The sequence below is a fragment of the Anolis carolinensis genome, chromosome 4 (genome assembly GCF_035594765.1).
Source record: "Anolis carolinensis isolate JA03-04 chromosome 4, rAnoCar3.1.pri, whole genome shotgun sequence".
Lineage (NCBI taxonomy): Eukaryota > Metazoa > Chordata > Lepidosauria > Squamata > Dactyloidae > Anolis > Anolis carolinensis.
In genome coordinates, this window is record NC_085844.1 from 190,003,692 (window position 1) to 190,020,904 (window position 17,213).

General features: G+C 40.0%; 2 protein-coding genes across 9 annotated transcripts in view; one reads left to right on the plus strand and one right to left on the minus strand.

The window, feature by feature from the left end:
• The window catches only part of inava (innate immunity activator), a 49,681-nt gene extending 47,150 nt beyond the window's left edge, over nt 1-2,531 (plus strand). For all 5 annotated transcript variants that reach the window (XM_062978420.1, XM_008109801.3, XM_016993331.2 and 2 more), the window contains exon 10: nt 1,116-2,531. In XM_062978420.1, coding sequence (XP_062834490.1) covers nt 1,116-1,208 — 93 coding nt within the window. In that variant the 3' untranslated portion in view covers nt 1,209-2,531. The remainder of the gene's footprint in view (nt 1-1,115) is intronic.
• Nucleotides 2,532-2,822: 291 nt separating this feature from the next.
• Nucleotides 2,823-17,213, minus strand: part of kif21b (kinesin family member 21B) — an 82,423-nt gene continuing 68,032 nt past the window's right edge. Inside the window, exons 26-36 of one of the 4 annotated variants that reach the window (XR_010005456.1) lie at nt 16,586-16,660; nt 16,186-16,299; nt 14,801-14,839; nt 11,876-12,012; nt 10,744-10,924; nt 10,239-10,403; nt 9,604-9,721; nt 8,820-8,990; nt 8,302-8,501; nt 7,293-7,504; nt 2,823-6,415 (exon numbers count right to left, since the gene is read on the minus strand). Coding sequence is in view for 2 of the 4 variants with exons in the window: in XM_062978418.1 (XP_062834488.1) it covers nt 6,361-6,415; nt 8,302-8,501; nt 8,820-8,990; nt 9,604-9,721; nt 10,239-10,403; nt 10,744-10,924; nt 11,876-12,012; nt 14,801-14,839; nt 16,186-16,299; nt 16,586-16,660 (1,255 nt within the window). In the remaining 2 variants the exon portion in view is untranslated. The remainder of the gene's footprint in view (nt 6,416-7,292; nt 7,505-8,301; nt 8,502-8,819; nt 8,991-9,603; nt 9,722-10,238; nt 10,404-10,743; nt 10,925-11,875; nt 12,013-14,800; nt 14,840-16,185; nt 16,300-16,585; nt 16,661-17,213) is intronic. The other 3 variants (XR_010005455.1, XM_062978418.1, XM_062978419.1) reach the window with 3 other exon arrangements.

A 17,213-nucleotide genomic window follows, 5' to 3' on the forward strand; every position in this document is an offset into this window, starting at 1 on the left:
CTCAATCCACTTTCATTGGAACTCGGATCACGCAATATTATCTAAACCTGTGGCAAGATAATGGTTAATGCTGAAATTCCAATAGTGAGGCATATGTGTTTTTTTGAGTGTCTTGACTTTATGAGCCTTGGAGCTCAGTTTCAGGTGAAAGACTGGTCTGGTTTCAAATCTTTTTTGCATGATGAATGGAAGCGCATGGTTTTGATTCTATAAAATTCCTTTATAGCAAGGTCTGTGCTGCTGCTGTTGTTAAAATTAAACAATTAAAAAAAATATTAAAAATACATAATTAAGGCACACATGCACACCAGCATGATTAGCAAAACCCAGCACATTATATAAATGGGTTTATACAGGAAACTATAAGGATTCTTATTGTTATGTATGATTTAGTATAATTGTCAAATGAAGCAGTCTTGAGTCTACGAATGCCACATTAGTCTTCCATGAGGATTTTAAGGTATCTTGTAGCAAAAGACAGAATATAGCAACTCTTCTAAAACAAATAGTTGGAATTCTAGCTTTGTAGCTACTGGGCCTTTGGGTGTCACAAACATGAGAAGCAATACTTGAGATTTCGAGCTCATTTGTGAAACAATTCAGATCTAGTCTTAGGGCGGGGAGAGGCAAGTAATTTGTATCCTTAAATGCCAATACTGATGTAAGTAAGAACTGTCTTGTCTCTGGCAAAGTACTTCCCTACTCTTGGTAAAACCCAAGATTTAAAAAAAAAAATCTGAGTTGTCTGATTCTATGCTGCTGTGTTCAGTGAGTTAAATTTTTCTATACACTCTGTGAATTTTGAATATTTGGTTGCTGCCAGACACTCAGCTTTTAAAAGTGAATTCCTTTAGGAGATTATAGTTAATTAAACACTATTGAATATGAGGAACAGAAGAAAAACAATTTCTCCCCTTGACTTAATTATAAGAGTGGAACTAATTTTTTTAAGTAGAGCAAAACAAATCACATTTTCCTGACACAAGAGAGGTGAGAAGTGACTGTAACGCATAGCATATATTTTAATATTGTCTAAATGAGAAAAATCTCTTTAGCAGTTGTGAAATATTTATTGGTGGACACTGCTATTAAAAATTGGATTTTGCATTTTGCAGGTGCCCCGTATCCATATCTTGAAACGCTCTCCAGAAGGAGCCCCTGTGCAAGTCTATGTGCCAGAAAATGGTGAAATAATTACTCAAGTCTGAATCTACCCACCTTGCAGAAGTTGGCATTGTCAGCAGGCTGACCATCTAGAATAAGGACCTGGACCAAGCATAATCCTGAATCTACCAGTTTTGCTATATGAGAGAACATTAAGAAGCTTGCAGAAGAGAGTATACTTCAGGATTTTTCTTTGCTCTTATGGTCATCTGACAATGAATTTACCATTATGGATTTACCACCCAATAATTGGGTTTCTTTGTGCTGTGTGGATTGCAAAGGACACGGAAGACCTTCAACACTAATTAGCCTATTTATTCATTTCTGTCTGTGCTGGAAACATCTGGGGTGCCTGTAGGTTATGAAAACAAGATTTAGTCTAAAGAGCCATTCATAGCTTCTATGAGAAGAACCATTCTGAGTGTAGTTTATTTTATAAACCACTGTTCTGCTTTGCTATGGAGGCTGCTATAGAAATTCTGTCTCTTTGGTTTTATGTATGAATTGCAAATTCTGTATTTTCGGTTTTAATAGAGAATTGTACTCAAAAGGCAGATCATTTTCATGGGTGAAACATACTATGTTGCTCTGTTTTTGTAGGTATTTAACCCTCATTACTTTATACAGTGGAGACATCTCTTTCTACTTTCTTGCCACAAGATTAAGTCTAGTCATAGTTTCTACTTGCTGACCAAACTAGAGGGTTTTTAAAAAATTGCAAGTCAGTAGGGCGGGCAATGAATGTACAGTAAGACAGCTAGTATTGTCCTGAACTCTGGTGCAAAAACATTGGACATGCCATTCACAGAAAGCACCTGAACATTACAAAGCATGTGTGTCTGCATGTGTTTAATTTAGGGCAACCCCAATACATTTTATAGGATTTTCTTAGGCAAGCAATACTGAGAAATTGTTTTGCTAGTTCCTTCTTCTGAAACACATCCTACAGCACATAATATTTGCTGGCACTCTCCAATGCAAATATCAACCAGAGTTGACCCTACTTAGATTCTGAGATAAGTCACAATCTGGTCCTTTTAACAAGAATATGTGTTATTCCAACCTTTTGTCTTTTGCAGACATCTGCTTTAGCTTCTTACTGCATATTACACGACCATTTCCAAGCACCTCGTTCTACATAATCCTTGCCTTTTTTCTGTAGTAAAACTAGGGATGCCAAACCACTACTAATCAGACATGATGGGTAAGGATGTAGTTTCTGCAGGACTTATTGTCAATTAACCAAGTTGTGCAAGTTTTGTTTCTGAAGTGCCTGTCTCTGTAATGGTTATCCCTGACTCGGCAGTAAACAGTGTTAAATCTATTTGGACACTTTATTTTGAATAGAATACATCATTGAAATTTCATGTTTTTCTTGACACTTCAGCTTTCATTTCTTTTTTGGAGACAGTCAGTGTTCTATTTGAGCCCCAAAGGCATGCTCTAATTTAAGTATGGAAGTACTATTCACTTATAAAGAAGAGTTTGGATCTCATGCTACTTAATTCTGCTTAAATCTATTTGTTAATGGCTTTATCTGCTATTTTCTACTGGACTGGAGTCACTTGGTCAAATCCACATCAAAAAACAAATTCATTAATTTAGTCTGTATACTATTTGGAGAACCTTTTTGTCTCTTTCTTATTTAAAAAATGCAATGATTTTCTTAAATTTATTTATTAATAGGAGAAACAAACACGTTCATTGGAAAACCATGTACATCCAGAACCTTAAATAACTTACACTATTTACACAGAGGTATAAAATATTACACACCTTATTATCCTTTCATACATATGCGCGCGCACACATACAAAAGACCATTATGCCAGATGATACAGCTCCTCACAGAATCCCCAAACAAGCACCAGCTTTTTGTTAAAAACACACTAAAACCCCAAAACACAACCCTTTCAGGACAAGAAAAGGCACATGCTTTTTGAAGCAAAGTCTTGTGTAGACAGAGACCAACTGGTGGAGCAAACAGCCATGTCTTAGGTTATTTATGTGCATAAGGACCTTCCCTGCAGTGCCTCTTCTTGGGATGCAGGGAAATTGTACTTTACTCTATCACCAGGAGGCCTCTCTTAATTGAAAAGTTGTGCCATTGGGACACCATGTTAGTATGGCTTAAATCTCCCAGTGCTGCTGGACAAACTAAGAAGATTATGTAAAGCCACCTTTGAGTCTTATTACAGTGTCCCATTGATGAACATCAATAGGCCACTAGAAACAGATGAGATTTTCGGCTTTTGTTATTTTTAATCCTTTCCACTATGTGCTTCAAGTACTATCCCCAGGAGGGCAAACTCTCCTTAACAAATTCCAATAAAATGCTTCCACCAGATTGCACCTGATTTCAGTTTCTAGAGATTTGCACTTTCTGCCACATCCATGGGAACAGGAGGAGGGAGGGAGGGAGAGAGAGAGAGAGAGAGAAAATGAGAATAAGTATGAGAATAAGAGTAAATGTGGCTGGGGTTTCTTCAGTATGAGGAAATATAATCCCATACCCTAATTGCTAAGAATAGCATTAAGGCACTTGGGACTATATGGCAATATGGTCAATAATTTAACAGATGAGAAGAGTGCCCTCTGATTCAGTTATATCAAGTATTATTTTATAGGACATTTTATATTCTTTGTTCTACACAAACTTCCTACGAAAATATAGGAAGGCTTCAGGTGAAATGTGTGTAGCTAATTCACAATCTATTCCTAATTTTTTGTAGGCAAAAAAAAAAACATTCACAGGTGACTACAAGCTTCCCTAAATACTAGCCAAGTTAGCCTAGGTAGCTATGTGAGGGGAATGGGGATTGTGCCAATTTTGTTGCCAATGGAAGATGGTATCTCTTCCATGATTTAAACAACTGAATCATTTCCTAACTCTGTCCAGAATGACAATTCAAAAGACTAAAAAGACAACATGATTCAATAAATATCAGGCTTAACATTTATGAACAGCTTATTCAAATGGTTCAGCTGGCAAAAATACAGCAAGGCTTGAACATTGCTTGCCAGCTGTGAAGACAAAGCAGAGAGCCCAGCTGTTCTCAACATGCCTTCATTTTGCTGTTTGAGCTCTTCAACTCAGAAACCAGGGCCAGTGAAAATGTGCGTTCCCCAGACCAATTCAAGTTTCATTGACATTAAACACAAACAAACAAAACTCCAAATACCTTAGACCATGAGGTAGGTTAACTCAAAACAAGTCCTCACCTTCTTAAAAGCATTCACTCTCACACAACCCCCTCCTTCCTGCTACCCCCCCTCCCCCAAATAAAGCACAAGACAATATGCAGAACCTCTTGAATACTCATATAAAATTACAGTACAATTTCCTACTCCAATGGAAGAAACCACAGCTTCACCACATAGAAGTGAGGTCTTCACAATGCCTGTAGGTGGACAAAGTTCATAGCCAGCCCAGTTTATTAGAACAGATGCTTCTTTCAAACCAGGGCAGGGGAAATGCTGTCAAAGAGCCTGAAGCATCTGGGAGGCAAGGTCCCTTCAGTCTGATTGTCCACATTTGACTACCAGCATGCTGCTTTCCCCAAGTCTGCTGGCCATGAGCTGTGATGAGACTTCAAGTATGAAACACATTACCATCCAAGTGAGGGAAAGGAGAACCCAATAAACACTCCAATGAGATCCGGGCAGCTCTGGAATGTTTGAAACAGGTGAAAGCGGCTGCTTCTTTCTTACATCAAGTGTCCATTGGTAAACTCAAGTAGGTTGAAAAATGTCCAGTGAAATTCAAGCTGAGTGAAGCATAGAGAATCAAACCTCTCCTGCGTATTTTCCTTGTGGTGGCGACAAGAATATACTGTAAATATGAAGAAATAGTATCTCTATAGTTCAAACAGGTGTAAACAAAAAAGGTGGATTAATGAGATTAAGGAACCAAGCTCATTTTCTTCAAGGGAAAGTGTTGTCACTCTTGTCATTGTCACTGTCAAAAAGTTCTAGTGCCTTACCCTGTTTGAAGGCTGAGGGGGAAACTCACCACCATCATGACACACATATCTTTCTGCTCCCAGACAAAAAGGTATTTTCTCTCAGTGTAAAGAGTCTTTTTTTCTGTATTTTGCGATTGAGAGAAAACAAAGTAAACAGATCTGCAGTCTAAAATTATTTTGGATTTGCCAGGCCACTTGAGAAAAATGTTTACAGTGAAAATCCAATGCATATTCCAGAAGACTGACCCTCTTTTTTGCATATCCAAAACAATGGGCAAAATATCTTATAATTTCTGGTTTGAGACTGAAATCCCAAAATTAACCTTCCAATTTAAAGAAATCCCAATTCCATTAAAAATAATGCACTAATGTTATAGTTCTCATTGAAACAATGGAATTGCGCAATTTTAACATGAGAAAGGCAGCATGACAACCACTTAGGTATCTCAAAATGAAAACATTTTGAGCCATTATACTTTTGAAAGGAAAACTGAGAGAAAGCACACATGCACTCAAATCAATGTAACTCTTTTTCACATTACTTCTTCCCATCCTTCCCCCATTTAAAAATAATAATGGATGAACAAGCAAACTAGAACAAGAAATATTCTCTAAAATCTGCCAATCAGCTGTGCAAGCATTTGGCATGTGTAGATTTCATTTTGTCAGTGTCACTGTTAAACCATAAAGGCCTAAGCTGGAAACAGGCAGCTCCATGGTCATATAGGAGATTGCAGACATAGCTCCCTAAGGTATTAGGGAGGGAGCGGGGGATCTCTCACTTTTATCTTTTAGCAAAACTCTGGCCTACAAACTGAAAAAAATCATCTATTCGCAGAGCTCGTCACCCATCTTGACAGGGAACTATATATATGGCAAAGGAATTCCAATGACTTGAGAAACACATTCAAAGGCCCCAGCTTCACCTACTTCCCTTGCTGGCAATTTACAGTTTCATTTTATCCTTCTGTTAATATTGCAAAATCTTATCACACATGAAAATGGTAAAGGAAAAGTGATTCCCTTACATCATTCAACCAAAACACTTGCTGGTATATATAATACCTAAAAACCAGGCTGCCATCTGTTCATGAAGCTTTGAGCATGGAAGATTCCAATGGAAAGCTAAATACTACATCTTAGCCCCAGAAAGCTAAGTTCAGCAAGGACACCACATTTGCCTTCTTGCAATCCCTACTGTGGTCCATCACGTCTACTTTTCCCCCAGATTCTAGGTGTGGTTCTTCAGTAGCTTCCTTGCACTCCAGAGCTTCACTGTCAAATCACTGGGAAACAAAGAGGAAAAGTTGAGAATATGAAACCTATACAGTCAAGAGATGACAAAGGGACAGGCTAGGAACTTGTAAAAGGCATGCTTATGTGGCCACATTCATTCTGAAACATAAAACTGAAGAAAATTTGCCATTGGGGACCACCAGTCTGGCTCATGCTCCATGATGGTTTCCTGTTCCAAATCCCTCAACAGTTGCTATTTGCCTCCTCCTATTTATTTATTTTTACTGTAAAGAGCTCTACTGGAGGCAAAGAATAGCTGAGAAGACGGTGGCAGGAAAACAGGCATATCTCTTGTCAATCCAAGTCAGGATTCCTATGTAGCTGCTTTCAGCTTCAAACTAAAATGGGCCAGCTTAGGCATGCTTTTTTAAAAGTGAGATTAACAAGACATGCCATCTAACAAGGCTGTGACATCATCTTATTTTAGTGTGTCCAGAAACAGTAATAACAACAAAGCCTTGGCTTCTCTCATCTTTTGTCCTTTAGAGTTCCCAAAGGCACTAAGGTTAATGATATGGAGAGTTTCAATATCTTTGCTATTGTAGAAGAAGGCTGCAAATGAGGGTGGCTTATAGTGCCACCACAGAAAATCATGTGCCCCTTTTAATGGATCCCAAGTGACCCTTATATATTGAACCTGAACCAGTTTTACTGGAAGCAAGGTTCATTTATTTCACAGTCTGGGACAGAGTGCTAAGTGAAGCATGCAGCTTTAGCAGTGTGATTGTGATGGAAAATAAGGAAGCATAGTGAGATAGGACTTTAATGTATATTTTAGAGGTGGACTAGTAGGGAGTCATGTCTCCCATGGAAAACACCTTCACATGCTGCCCTAAAAGGAAAGAAAAGCAAGTAATCATTGCATACCGTTAGGAAGTAGCTGAGATCAGCTCGCAGAGAGAGGGGTAGGGTAGAGAAAGAAATGGGGGAGAGAGAACAGAGTAAGAAAAGGTAAGCAGAAGAGAAGACAGGAGGAAGGTCAAGGCAGACTGGTAGCACGGCCCTTGATGGCAAGGACACGTCGTGGAAGGCAGGGGGTGAGCCCAGGCACGTAATTCCATAACTTTACCCGGCAGTCACTGTGACACAGAGAAAGAGACAGAGGAGAGAAAAAGAGAAAGACAGAAAAGGGAAAAAAGTAATGTAGCCGGAAAAGAAAAGACCAGAGACTGCATAAGGAAGAAACTGAGTGATTCGGTCTGGATTGCCCTCCCAAGGAATGCCCACTTGATTTTAGTGTGCATGTTCCACTCTCAGAATCCCTCTGTGTCAATGGCACCAACGTTTATCAAATGCTCCTCTAACTCTCCTCTCTGTTGGTTATTATTGAGATAAGCCATTGTACTCTGCCTCAGCCAGAAAAGTATTTTTTAAGTTGTCCAAGTACCACTTACTGGCTATATCAAGGCACAATTATATAATAAGCAGTGTTGGAGGAAAAGATCTGCATAGTACAGAATCTTCTTGCAGACATACAAGGAAGTGATGAGCAAAGGAAGCCTCACAGAGATTCTGTTTCTTGGCTTCAGGGACTCAGTTATTGGCTCTGGCAGATTCCCCAGTGCTGAGTGGACGCCAGGAAGGAGTCAATTAAGAACAATGGTTCTCTGCAGTTTGTCTTTCAACCAGGCACTCAAGCCTACAGCCAGCTGATCTCTTAATTAAACCTTGTATAGTGAATTGCCTATTATTTATTTATTTATTTGTGACATTTATATCCCGCCCTTCTCACCCCGAAGGGGACTCAGGGCGGTTTACAAGTATATATACATACAATATATTATATTAGCCTAGCTATAAGTACTGGGACTGAGTGGGAAAATAGCTTTGAGGATGTTGGTCCAAGATAAAGAGGAACCCTCACCCAAAGACTCACCTGGAAGCAGTGAATATGTGCTTGGAATTGGTGCAGATGGCATTGATGGGACTGTCATGTCCCTTGATGTCCCCAACGGGTGTGAAGTTATCAACATTCCAGACCTTCACTATGCCACCACGGCAGGCGCTCAGCAGCATGGGCCGGCTAGGCACAAAGGCCAAAGCACAAACCCAGTCTTTGTGTGCATTAGGGATTTGCTAAAAGCAGAAATTACAATGACTGGAATTAGTAAGAACAAACCATCATACACAAGTCATTCTACCCACAAAGGCTTTCAAGAGCCAATGGACCCTTGATGTTGGGGCTCAGATGTCCTCTCCAAGCACCCATTAAGATTGTGGCCCGCTCAAGGAATCTCCACTTTTACTGACATTCAGTGATTGGAGATAACTGTAGTAGTCCGCCTCCCTGCTAGGCTCCAAGGGATGGAGTTTGGGAACTTCCACAGACCAGACTGGATACAGACTAGATGCTCCCCATTCCCAAGTCCACAGCATGCTTCTGCCTCTTCATACCTGGATGAGCTCTTGCTGTTCTAGGTCCCACTTCTTGATCCCATTGTCTCTGGAGCCACTAAAGAGAATGTCTCCATGAATAGCTAGGCACTCAATGCCATCATAATGTGGAGGCTCAAAATTGTGAGCAGGGCCAAAGTTCCCACCAACTCCTTCTGCAATCTCGAACATCTGTCAAAAAAAGTGTTCCAGACAAACTATTTAGACTCAGTTTGCAATATTTTGGTTTCATGTCCTGCTTTACTTTTGAAGGACTAATGTGTTCTCCTGCTTCGCTCTCCAATTGACTCTTTTCCTAATGAGTAGTAAGTCAATAAATGCTAATAGTGGGATTCGGGAGACCTTGACTTTCTTTTTAAGACAACTACATTCCTTTCCTATTGTAGACAAAAATAGAACATGAGGTGGGTTTCAGCTCTAGGGACAATGTAGATTATTTATTTCATCAGTACACTTAGGCTTACTCTAACACTTAGTCTGCACTCTAAAATACTTTGGATTAGTCCCATAATGTCCTTGGAGTGTTGTCTCATTCTACTTAAGCAGAGAGCCTTTTTTGCAGACTGGCAGATGTATATATAGGATACCATGAGAAACACAGGAAATGTATTGATGACTTGTAATGTGAAGTATGACAATCAAATTTGTAGTGGGTGGAATATTAGGCTTTTCTTACTGATAAATAAGAGGCATAGATGGAAAAATAAGAGATGGATTATCAAAGAGACAAGCAAAGCCCTTAAGAAAGTTGAAGACAGTGTTTTCAGCAAAACATGGTAAATACCTTGACGTAGTGATCTTTAGATCCTGTGATGACCAAATCATGGTTGCTTGGAGTCTTGTTAACTGTGAGACACATCACAGGGCCAATATGGCCTGACAGCTTCCCGATGGGTTGAAATCTAGTCAAAAATAGGATGGCAAGGTAGGGAGGAAATAGCAGTGAGAGTCTAACATTTAAATGCTTGTGTATGAAACCGAATATTCTTTCCTCACACAGGCAAAGAACCCAAATGAAAAGGAGCCTAAGTCAATCAAGTTAAGTTAACCAAGGAATTGAATGCTGCAATAGTTTGTTATACTGAACTAGATTTGACAGGCATCTTTAGTTATAGCTGCCTATCAGTTAACAGGTTTATGGCAAGCACGACTAAGTCTAGAACTAGCCCCAAATAAAATACTTCAGAACTATAGCCCAAACTCTTCTCTTGGTAATCTCCCCTTGCCCTTTATATCCCATTCAACATGCATTGAGAAGCTACCCTAGATCAGCCTCTGTGACCTGATAGCTTCCAGATGTGTTGGGACTACAATTTCTATCATTTGTAGCTAGCACTTTCATTGCAGTCAAACACGCCAGGGATACAAGATTAGGGAAAGTCTCTTTAGGTAACCCTGGGTCACAGTATTCCCTCTGACCTGTTCAGCTCCCAGATGCGGACAGAATTGCCACTGGCTGCATAAAGAGTGGTGCCTGTGGGGTTAAGTGCAATCTGGTTGATCTGGTGCTCGCCTTGCACACTGGTGATGGTGCGGGTAGCAGTTCCAGCACAGGCATCGCCAGAAATCACTTGGCCTGATGAACTAAGAGAAAGAGAGAGAAAGGGGAGGTAGAGCTGAACTAAAACTGAAACAGATAACGAAAAGCAGTAGAAAATCTGACTTCTTCTTCCCTTTCTCCATCAGAAGGGCTCTTGCCATTTTTGCATGTACTTTTAAAAAAGTATTGTAATATGGAAATGAAATTCTACCTTAATACTGGAAAAAATATATCTCAATGTGTAAGAGGCGATTTAGTATAATGTATGACTATTGCTCACCATGGCTAAAACTTTCTTGAACTCCAGATTGAAAACTCCTAAGAGGTAACACCAAAATTTGGGAAAGCTCTAAGGCATGGAATGAAGATCTTCCAAGTACTTACGTGAGAGTGCGGATACACTTTGCAGAATCCCGAATGTCCCACACTTTGATGTAAGAGGTAGAGACTGTGAATACCAGGCCAGAATGGCTGCAGTATTTTATGGAGACAACATTGTTTGGATGGCTTTTTAAAGAGACAATTTCCTGGCCAGTCACCAAGTTCCACATTTTGCAGCTTCGATCTTTGGAAAGAAAATAACACTTTAGTTGTGACAGTCTTGACCTTGCTTCTCATCCAAAAGTAGAAGCTATCTTCTGTGAAAACCAACATATTTCTCCTGTTTTAACTATATGTGTCTATAATTTCTTAAAAATCAATGCATGTAGCATGTAAAACAGGAAGCACTTAGTTTTAACTCAAATATTTATTTATTTATTTACTTACTTACTTCATTTCTACCCCCCTTTCTCACCTGAAGGGCGGCTTACAAGTCTGGCAAGAATTCAATGCCAACAATAACAATAAAACGTAAAAACAATATGGGATCTGAATGGTGCACAATAATTTCCTGTTTTATGGAGTCTGCTTTTATATCTGCATATAAATTCACAATAGCTTCTTTGTTTTAGAAGACAACTGGGATGTGATTATTTCTAAAGTCATTATACATATCATATAAATCTAGAAATTATAGTAAAAATATAGACCCCCAAATCCTGGGTCAATTTACCCACAACTCAATGTAAGTACAGGATCTAAAACTTATCAAAAAAGGATCCATCCCCTTCTCTGAGTAAAGTGGTGATAAGAGTGAGCTTAGTCCATTTTGGGACAACCTAAAAGACTGATTCCTTCTACTCTCTCTGCTGAGATGCCACTTCTATACTTTTTGAATGCCTGGATGGGAAAATGGTGGTGGCAGAACCTAGGGGCAGCTGGCTCTCTAGGGCAGAGCTAGCACTTTCTCCTCTCCGTGCAATGATCCTCAACTTATCTATTGGCCATATCAAAATCCATAATTTTGACCACAAACCCTGCTCTCAACTTATACACAAATATATATATAGCACTCATACCTACACCTAAAGACAGCCTGCTTGAAATTGCCGGCATTGAGAACCTCTGGCCCAGAGTTAACTAGTTCCAAGTCATTAGAGACAATCACTGCCCTTCCGTAAACACACACACACACCTTTGGATCCAGAAAACAACAATTCATCAGTAGCATCCAGGCACAGAACAGGCTTGGTGTGTCCCTCTGCCACAGAGATGCATTGCAGTGGGGCTGTCCGTGCACTCCTGGAGCCTCCCACTGGGTTAATGATGCCCCTTGCATGGGAGAAAAGGAGAGTTACTGAGAGAGAGGCTTCTTGCAGCCAGAATAAGCAGGCATCTTAACAGCAATCAAGCATGCACCAGGGAATTCACATTGCTCAGAAGACATGACCTGCTGAAAAGGCCAGTTCCACATCAAGCTCCAAGTAAAAGACAGGCAGGCACATGCACAATTAATCTAAGGAGCACACCATAAAGTTCTGGGCACAATGCTCTGAAATATTAAGAGACATAAGATGTCTTTTACTGGTGTTAATACCACTTTGTAAGTTGACACACCCACTCCAATGTGTATAGAGGGCACAGGAAATCCATACATAGGCTGTAATTTGCCTTAGGAGGAATGGGACATAGGATATTGCCTATCACTGATCCACCTGACTGAAGAACATCTACACTGACTGGCAGTGGCAAATACAAGAGTCATTCCAACAAGGCTAGACCTTTCTGCAGGAAAAGCAGAAGTTCTAACATCAAGCTACATCCCCCTTCTCATCAATAATTCAAATGCACTATAGTTTCATTTTCTATTTTCCTTTTAAAAGGTTCTGACTAAACAAAATATTAAATTTTCTTTGTGTAAGACCAGGATGCAATTTAAGATAGCTTTGACTTAACAACAGTGCAACCAAAGGCCCCTGGCTTCAATATGTAACTAAAGACTGTTTTGTTCTTGCTCACAATGATTGTATGGATTCGAAGGTCAGTTGTTTTAGACATCTACTTGATTCAGCAAATGTATCAGATGAAAGGTTTCAGATGTATAAAGGCAATGAAATAATTATCTTGTATCCTTTTACTGTACACAATCGCAATGCTATGATTTGACTTTAATAGGGGTAGCATTATATCCTATGGAATTATGGAATTTGCAGTTTGAGGGAGGATAGAACCAGAGAGAAGTAGAAATCAGAATCTCTACTTCTTCACTAATCTACTCCAAAACAAATCAGAGCCTCTACAGAAAAACACCACTATCTTGCGTATGCAATAAGTACACTACCTCTGGCTGATATAGAAGTACTTCTATGTTTCCTGATAAGCTTGGCTATGATGACCTTAGACACAATCAGTAAGGTATTTTATCATCCCCACATAGTCTAGATTTCTGCACCTGTTGTTAGTGCCCAAACCAAACCAGAAGCCTTTTCCATCAGTAGCCTCTTAGACATGCACAGGACTGAAAAGGCCAGGAAGAAATGGCTCTCCTTAGGAGATTTAGCTAACGCTATTTGAGTGATGGAAGAAGTGAACTGCAGAAGAAACACAGTTTTCATAGCGAAAGTACAGGTCATAGTTGTCAAATGAAGGATATACTAAGGTTTGGACCACCAGTGGAAGCATTAGACAATATTAAATCTGAAATATTTAAGGTTGTTTTTTTTTTAAAAAAAAAAACCCAAAACCCAAATGTTTGAGTAAATGGAAATGATAGAATTGTATACAGATTATTATTTTTAATGTACATCATAACATATACCCTGGAGTGACCACAAAGGCTTGCCAGGAATCCTAGGCAATCCCTTCAGTTGCAACATCTGCTACTAGAAAGTAAAGAAGATTCTGAAAATTCACTTTCAGCATCAAAATTCATACACAGGAAATTGTATTCTGTGCTTGAGTGCCCCTGGTGGTAAAACTGAGTTAGCAGAACAGGCTTTCTCCCCTTACACAGGCAAAAATATACAAACACATTCATCTTCAATGGGATTGGGTAATGACTAAAGTGTGCTTTACATGCAAGCTATTTAAAAAGGATGGAAACTCATTCATATCCTGCCAGTTCCTGCTTTAACACCAGATCTAGTTACTAGAATAACTAATGTCTCCTGTTCTGCCTTCAGAGATTCTGGTGTACACACAATACAAGTCTGGAATGCATTGTGCAAGTTAGAAAATGCACCTATATTTAGCTTCCATAACATAATAGGGATTTCTAAAAATGGGGCTAGAGGATTGACATTAGGAACAATAGCGCTACAGAAGGAAGGACCCTGAGCCTTGAAGAAGAGCTGCCTGCACATTTCCCAGACTTCTTTCTACCACCATGAAGGCTAAAAGTGACTCAAAATTTGAAACAAATCCAGCACTCAAAACCAGATTCATTAAAATCTTGACACAGTGACAATGCATGCAACAGATTAGCAGCTACCCTTAGGTTATGACTACACACATGCACTACCTGGAAATGAGTGTGGCTAGTCCTGGTCCAGAAATTGGTGTTTTTAAGGTCTAGAGGAACTGACTAAAACTTTCAGATGCAGTGAGCCCTTGGTAGCCACTGGGAATATGTTCAAAAAGTCTCTGTGAATACCAAAATCTGTGGATGCTTATGTCCCAATATATACAATGATACAGCAATATGGTGTCTCTTATATACAATGGCAGAATCAAGATTTGGTGTTTGGATAGTTTAAAAAATATTTTCAAGCTGTGGATGGTGGAATCCATAGATGCAGAAAAGGAGGGCCAACTGTATAAGTGTCTTGGTGCCTTGTTTAATGATATCATGTGCCCTAACTACACAGGCAACAGTTGCTAGCATCAGTGCAACAACAACAGGAGGGCAGGAAAAACATGTTGCCCTAGGTAACCTATGAGGATGGGCTGGCTTTCTATAGAGAGCTGAGAAAGCAAATCTGCTGCTCAGAAAGCAGAAGCAGCTCAAAAAAGAATCACCACACGAGGTTTGGTTACATGCAGGTTTTAAATGCAGGGAAGGGGAAAGTGTGAAAAAAGAGAAAGGCTGGAAAAGTTATGCAATAAACAGTAAGTTTAATACCTCAGCACCTCCGAGATAGAGGAGTCACTGTCATCAGACCTAGGGGACAGAAAATTAGCAGGATTATGGGTAATAAAACCAGGAGAAGGAAAAGCAGCAGCAAGAAGTCAGAAAAGGGAAGGTTGTTATTGCATCCAAGCTAGCGGGCAGAAAGGAACAGCAAACCACAGAGAGAAAAGGGTCAGAAGCAGAGGGACTTGAAGAGAAACCATTTGAAATTTCACTAGGCATTTCATCACATACTTTCAAACTTATTGTTACAAAGGCTAGAAACTGGCTTTGAGAAAATATTCATGAATGACCACACATGTCTGCTTCTTCCAGAGCAATCTGTATTTTATGCACACAAATCTACCCAAAGTCCATGGCCATTTATTGTGGCTTCCATGCATGCGATATTGTGATATCCTCTGCATGCAGTTATGGACAATGTATTCACAGAAATCATTAAAAAAATAGGTTTTAACTGCCTACCCTTAGGTAGGCTTCAATAGGCACTTTTCTTTCTTTTGAAAACAGCCTGTGTCCTTAGCCTTAATGATATGATAAAGTACATTCTGTTCCATTAATGTCATTGAAAAGGCCTTGCATAAACCACTATATTAAATGGCATTGAGAAGGCCTTGCATAAACTAAACATATATCAGAACAAAAGGCAACCAACCCAACAGATTCAAAAGGGAATCCACTGGTATTTGGAAGGCAAATGACACTATTCAAATTCTTCATTTTTAATGGAGATATGTTGAATAATCAAGGTAAGTCCTGATCAATGCACAGTTGTGGTCAAAAGCAATGATACCTGGCCTATTAAAAACTGGCAAGAAATCCAGGTTGGTACAGACAGGATGCATAGAGGGTTGGGAAATGTACACTTCTAAGCAACAAACCAGTTTTACAAGCATGGGAGAAAAGGAGCAAAAACATCAACAGGAAGATTTTCTAGGGGTATAAATCCTGCAACACTCCAGATACCATTGGAATGCAACTCCCAGCATTCTTCACCATTGGCTATACCAGCTATGGCTACTGAGACTTGCAATTCAACAATATCTTCACAGTTACTTGACTCCCCACGCTACTTAAGACACTAACAAAGATGCTTGGTTCTGGGTAGAGGACCTTGGTTCAGAGGCCTTCCTATAATAGTGTCATTTAAACTCCCTACTTATTTGGGGAGGTTTTAAGATGCACAAAAATGCCAAGGTGAAAGAGAAAGAGGATTACTTCTAGTACAACCACCAGGAGGCTAGAACAAGAACAGTCAGTTCTTGATGCTGGGTAGAGGGGGATGTGACTACATAATATTTCTAACATTAGTAGCTGCCAGTTTTTCTGTTCATCCCTGGGATAAGTGTCTCTTGAAGTCTCAGGGGTGGTCTTACTTGTCTAGAGCTGAACCCAGGCTCTGGTTGCTGGTGAGGCGAGAGAAGACGTTGCGGTCATTGCGCGGCCTACTAGGAGGGGATGAGGGAGGAGTGTATCCTACATCTGGGTTTCTAGGCAAGAAAAAAGATGCAGGGATTTAAACTGATGAGAAAGAGGGTTACTTCTAGTACAAGTACAACAATTACCAGGAGGCTAGAACAAGAACAGTCAGTTATTGATGCTGGGTAGACTACACCACAGGGTAATGTAGTCATGAGCAAAGCAGAAAGCTCTCAGTTGGATATACATTCATTCTCTCTCTCTCTCTCTCTCTCTCTCTCTCTCTCTCTCTCTCTCTCTCTCTCTCTCACACACACACACACACACACACACACACACACCCCTTCAAAAACTCACCTGATGGGCTGACCCCGGTCATATGACTTCCTTCTTGTGAGGGGTGATGTGTCTGCACCACGAGACTGTCGGGGGCTAAAGAAGAAGTAGCCAGGGTTAGCAAGTGTTCTTTCCAAAGTTGTGGTCTCCCAACTTGGAACTATGATGAGGATGTGTGAAGCTTGACTGCATATTACTCAGAGCAAACAGAGGGTGGTCTGCAGGTTGCATTGTGCAAGCACATCAGGGATGCTGGAGAACACAGAAATATATTCCCCTCTGTGAATGCATACATTGCATAGGCAGAAATGGAGAAATTCTGATAGGGATCTTCATGTAAACTGCAAGATAATAGGGTAGATAGTGGACTGCACGTAGGGAATTTTCATGTAGGGACTGAGAGCTTCTGTTGTGCCAAATGTTATGGGACTACAGCATTCATGACAGCCAGTCTTAATATTGGACTACAACTCTGGAGATTAGGGTCTGAATTCCTACCTGAACATAAAAACCCACTGGGTGACCTTGGGCAAGTCATGCCCTGTCAGTCTCAGAGGTGGGCAAACCAACTCTTCCTCAAACAAATCTTCCCAATCTAAACATATTAGGGTCACTGTAAACTCAACAAGATTTGAAGGCACACAGCAAC